This window comes from Lucilia cuprina, chromosome 6, assembly GCF_022045245.1.
Source record: "Lucilia cuprina isolate Lc7/37 chromosome 6, ASM2204524v1, whole genome shotgun sequence".
In the NCBI taxonomy this organism is placed as follows: Eukaryota; Metazoa; Arthropoda; class Insecta; order Diptera; family Calliphoridae; genus Lucilia; species Lucilia cuprina.
The window spans coordinates 53370618-53374498 of record NC_060954.1 but is presented as its reverse complement, the minus strand read 5'-3'; the positions used below and the strand labels follow the sequence as shown (position 1 = coordinate 53374498).

Sequence of the window (3881 nt, the reverse complement as noted above, 5' to 3'; positions counted from 1 at the left end):
TAGTTCAGTTCTAGTTCAGTTCTAGTTCAGTTCTAGTTCAGTTCTAGTTCAGTTCTAGTTCAGTTCTAGTTCAGTTCTAGTTCAGTTCAAGTTAGTTCTAGTTCAGTTAAAGTTCTGTTCTAGTTCAGTTCCAGTACAGTTCTAGTTCAGTTCTAGTTCAGGTCTAGCATAACAAAAATTTTCCAATCCTTTAAGGATATTGCTTGTAAATGTAACAAACGCTCGGAAAAACTTATATTTACCTTGAAGTCTTACAACGACATACATAAAGCCCTTTAATGTTCGCTAGACATTATGAACTATGTGTATGAATAATCCTCAAGGCTTAATTTAGTGTAAAAACAAAAGATTATTTAACTAAAATGTAATTAGCTTAAGATGGAAAAGGCAAACATTAAATTATTTTTGAAAAATAAGAAAATTATTTAGCAGACTTTTTAGACAACTCATTCCCATCTTTGTCACTTAAACTGTTTGATCACCGCTGCTTTCTTCAACAGCAAAGTATCAATCAAATCTGCCTTAATAAGTGCGATAAACAATTGATACTTAAAAAAAAACTATTTTTTTCAAATTTCAAAAGAAAAAATTTATTAAAAAACTTATAGTTCCTCGATTTTGAGACATGGTTCAATATAGGATATTCAGAATATCCATTTTAAAGTTTAAGATTTAATTAAAATAGTGTTTGAAATATAAACTGAATTTAATAGTTTTACTGAAGATCTTCTTCAGGCTCATTATTTGGGTTGGGTTCAACACCGGAATCAGAGCCAGCGTCTGAATTGCCATCTGAACCTCCATTGGAGTCACCATTAGAACCTCCGTCAGAATTACCGTCTGAACCACCATCTGAACCACTATCTGAACCTCCATCTGAACCACCATCTAAACCTCCATCTGAACCACCATCAGAACCACCATCCGATCCACCATCTGAACCACCATCCGATCCACCATCCGATCCACCATCCGAACCTCCATCTGAACCACCATCATCCAAACCATTCATTAAGCAATTTTGTAAAGCAGCCAAAAGTTCATCGCTAACAGATTTAGACTTGGCAATAACTGCTTTAATACAAGTATCTTCGGTAGAGTCTATATTTTTATAGGATGATGACAAATTATCGGACAAACTTGATGAAGTTTTACCCACTTCACCAATAGTGGTTTGTAAATTTAAAGACTATAAATGTAAGAAAATAAACATAAATTTTTTTCTCGAAAAAACTTCTAACCAAATTCAGAATCATAAATATTAAAATTTTGGTCTGATATACTGGATCAGGTACTTTAGTATCTTATTTCATACTTACATTCTCCTTCAAACATTTAAGGTAATCCAAATCATCAGTTTTCTTTAAACAAAGACTCAAAGTTTCTTCCACATTTTGCACTTGACTATCAAGATTTTCACGCTCCGATTTCACTTTATTCAATTCATCTTCACGTCGTGAAGCTGCCCGTGAAATACAGGCTTCAGTATCAGTTTTTGAATTTTCAGTGGCAGCTGTTATGAGAGGTAAATATTTGTCATAACATTTGACACCACCACCAGCTCTCGCCACACCGGGTATGGATAAGAGACTATAGATTTGAGGTTCTACATGAGAGACAACATCGGCCTTGGCCTGTTCGGGTGAGATGGAAGCTGAGGTAAACTAGAGAAGAGAATTGGTCGAAGAAAGAAACATGTTAAAGTTATTAAACAGTTTAAATAGGTAGGAAATGTATATTTTCTAGTCTGTGTCCAAGACCATATTATTTTCTATACACGATATTAACACTTCTCGAAATCACAACAATTAGAATTGTAACTCTTATTCAATTTGTTTTTATATTTATTTTACAATTTTGTCAAAACTTACACTCAATAGACCCACTACAGTTAGCGCCACAAATATTTTCATTTTGAATACTTTTTACTCTCTAGTCCGATATTTGTCGTAATGCACTTTTCTAATTGTCAAACAATAATGATTGTTACAATTTAAATCACTTACCTTTATATATAATACTAGAGTTTTTTTAACGTAAACTCTATTGAAGATAAACACTATGTTTTAGTTGTTGATTTGATCTGATAACATTTCTTCTATAAACTGATAAATATCAAGTGTGTGTGCTATAAAGAAAATGCCAATATAGCACTTATTACGATATATTATTAATTATAAAATACTTGAGATGTTTTAGTGTATAACCCAGTAAAAGATTTAGTTTAGATATGAAATTTGTTCGGTGAATCTAAGACAGATAGATAGATAGATAGATAGATAGATAGATAGATAGATAGATAGATAGATAGATAGATAGATAGATAGATAGATAGATAGATAGATAGATAGATAGATAGATAGATAGATAGATAGATAGATAGATAGATAGATAGATAGATAGATAGATAGATAGATAGATAGATAGATAGATAGATAGATAGATAGATAGATAGATAGATAGATAGATAGATAGATAGATAGATAGATAGATAGATAGATAGATAGATAGATAGATAGATAGATAGATAGATAGATAGATAGATAGATAGATAGATAATAGATAGATAGATAGATAGATAGATAGATAGATAGATAGATAGATAGATAGATAGATAGATAGATAGATAGATAGATAGATAGATAGATAGATAGATAGATAGATAGATAGATAGATAGATAGATAGATAGATAGATAGATAGATAGATAGATATATCAGTAACAGTTTTTCTGTTCCTCAATATTATTTTAAAGTTAAATTGTTTGCTGGGATACACACACAAACACACATGCAATTAATAGCTTTATTAATGGAAAACATATTTGTTCCTGTAATTATTGCAGAAATGTTGAATCATTGAACTAAGTTTAGTCAGCTACGTAAGTTGCTTTTTTAACAAATTCTTGGAAGCTATCTCGGTAGCATATTCTTTAAGACCCAAATTTATCAAATACTTATACAACACTCAAGTGTTAGTATTATCATTTATAAGAAGTGTTGCTACATAAAAGTAATTGCTAATTTCCGCTCTAGAACTTGCAGATTCTAGGAAAACACATACTTCTATGTTTTGAACCATAAACACATTTTTTGTTTTACAAATTAAAGGAAATGATCAATTAAGTTTTACTGGAAAGCACCATTTTGTTATTGAATCTCATGATTTCCGAAAAATTGGGTTTTTAAATTTTTATTGGAAAACATTATTTCATTCTCATTTCTCTTAAAAAATACTTACAAATTCACACTAATACTAGAAAGATGTATAGCTCTAGGTTAAAATTTGGAATAAAAACCCATCAAATGAAATGCAGTTAAACTAACTTGTTCCATACAAAATTTTGTACTGTTTGTGGTTACAAAAAAAAAAAAAATTTGTTCCAAACAATAAAAAAAAACTATTAGAAATGGTCACATCCATACCAAAAGAAAAGAAAACCAGAAAAAAAAAAACATTTTTTTCCAACTGTGAAATTTCAGCAAGATCGTTTTTTATGGTTACATAGAGTTGCAGCTGCAAGCATGAAATTTAAATGGAGGAACAAAAATTAAAATTTATAAAAAAAAATGTTTTTGATAAAAATCTAAATAAGAGTTTTGTTTTTGGGCAATTGGTATTGAAGAAGAAAGAAACTATTTATACATTTTTCATAGTTTTGGTCGAAATTTGTAAGAACTTTCCGACTATTATCTAGCCTTATGCCCCGAATAACTACAGTTGATAGTACCGATTGTAGTATTGTTTTTAGTACCTAATAACGTGTATAATTTATAATTTATAGTCTAGTCTACAGTCTAGTCTATAGTCTAGTCTATAGTCTAGTCTATAGTCTAGTCTATAGTCTAGTCTATAGTCTAGTCTATAGTCTAGTCTATAGTC

The 3881-nt window shown here is 30.1% G+C and overlaps 2 protein-coding genes across 2 annotated transcripts in view; one reads left to right on the top strand and one right to left on the bottom strand.

Annotated features, from left to right (window-relative positions):
* LOC124420925 (cilia- and flagella-associated protein 61-like) overlaps positions 1-3881 on the top strand; it is a 31163-nt gene that overhangs the window by 3526 nt on the left and 23756 nt on the right. The window lies entirely within an intron of this gene.
* On the bottom strand, positions 575-1983 carry LOC111683617 (protein TsetseEP-like). Its single transcript, XM_023445710.2, has 3 exons — positions 1872-1983; positions 1320-1664; positions 575-1189 (listed from the first exon to the last, which is right to left on the bottom strand). Exons 1-3 carry the CDS (start codon positions 1911-1913, stop codon positions 716-718), a joined length of 861 nt encoding a protein of 286 aa, XP_023301478.2. The 5' UTR covers positions 1914-1983; the 3' UTR covers positions 575-715.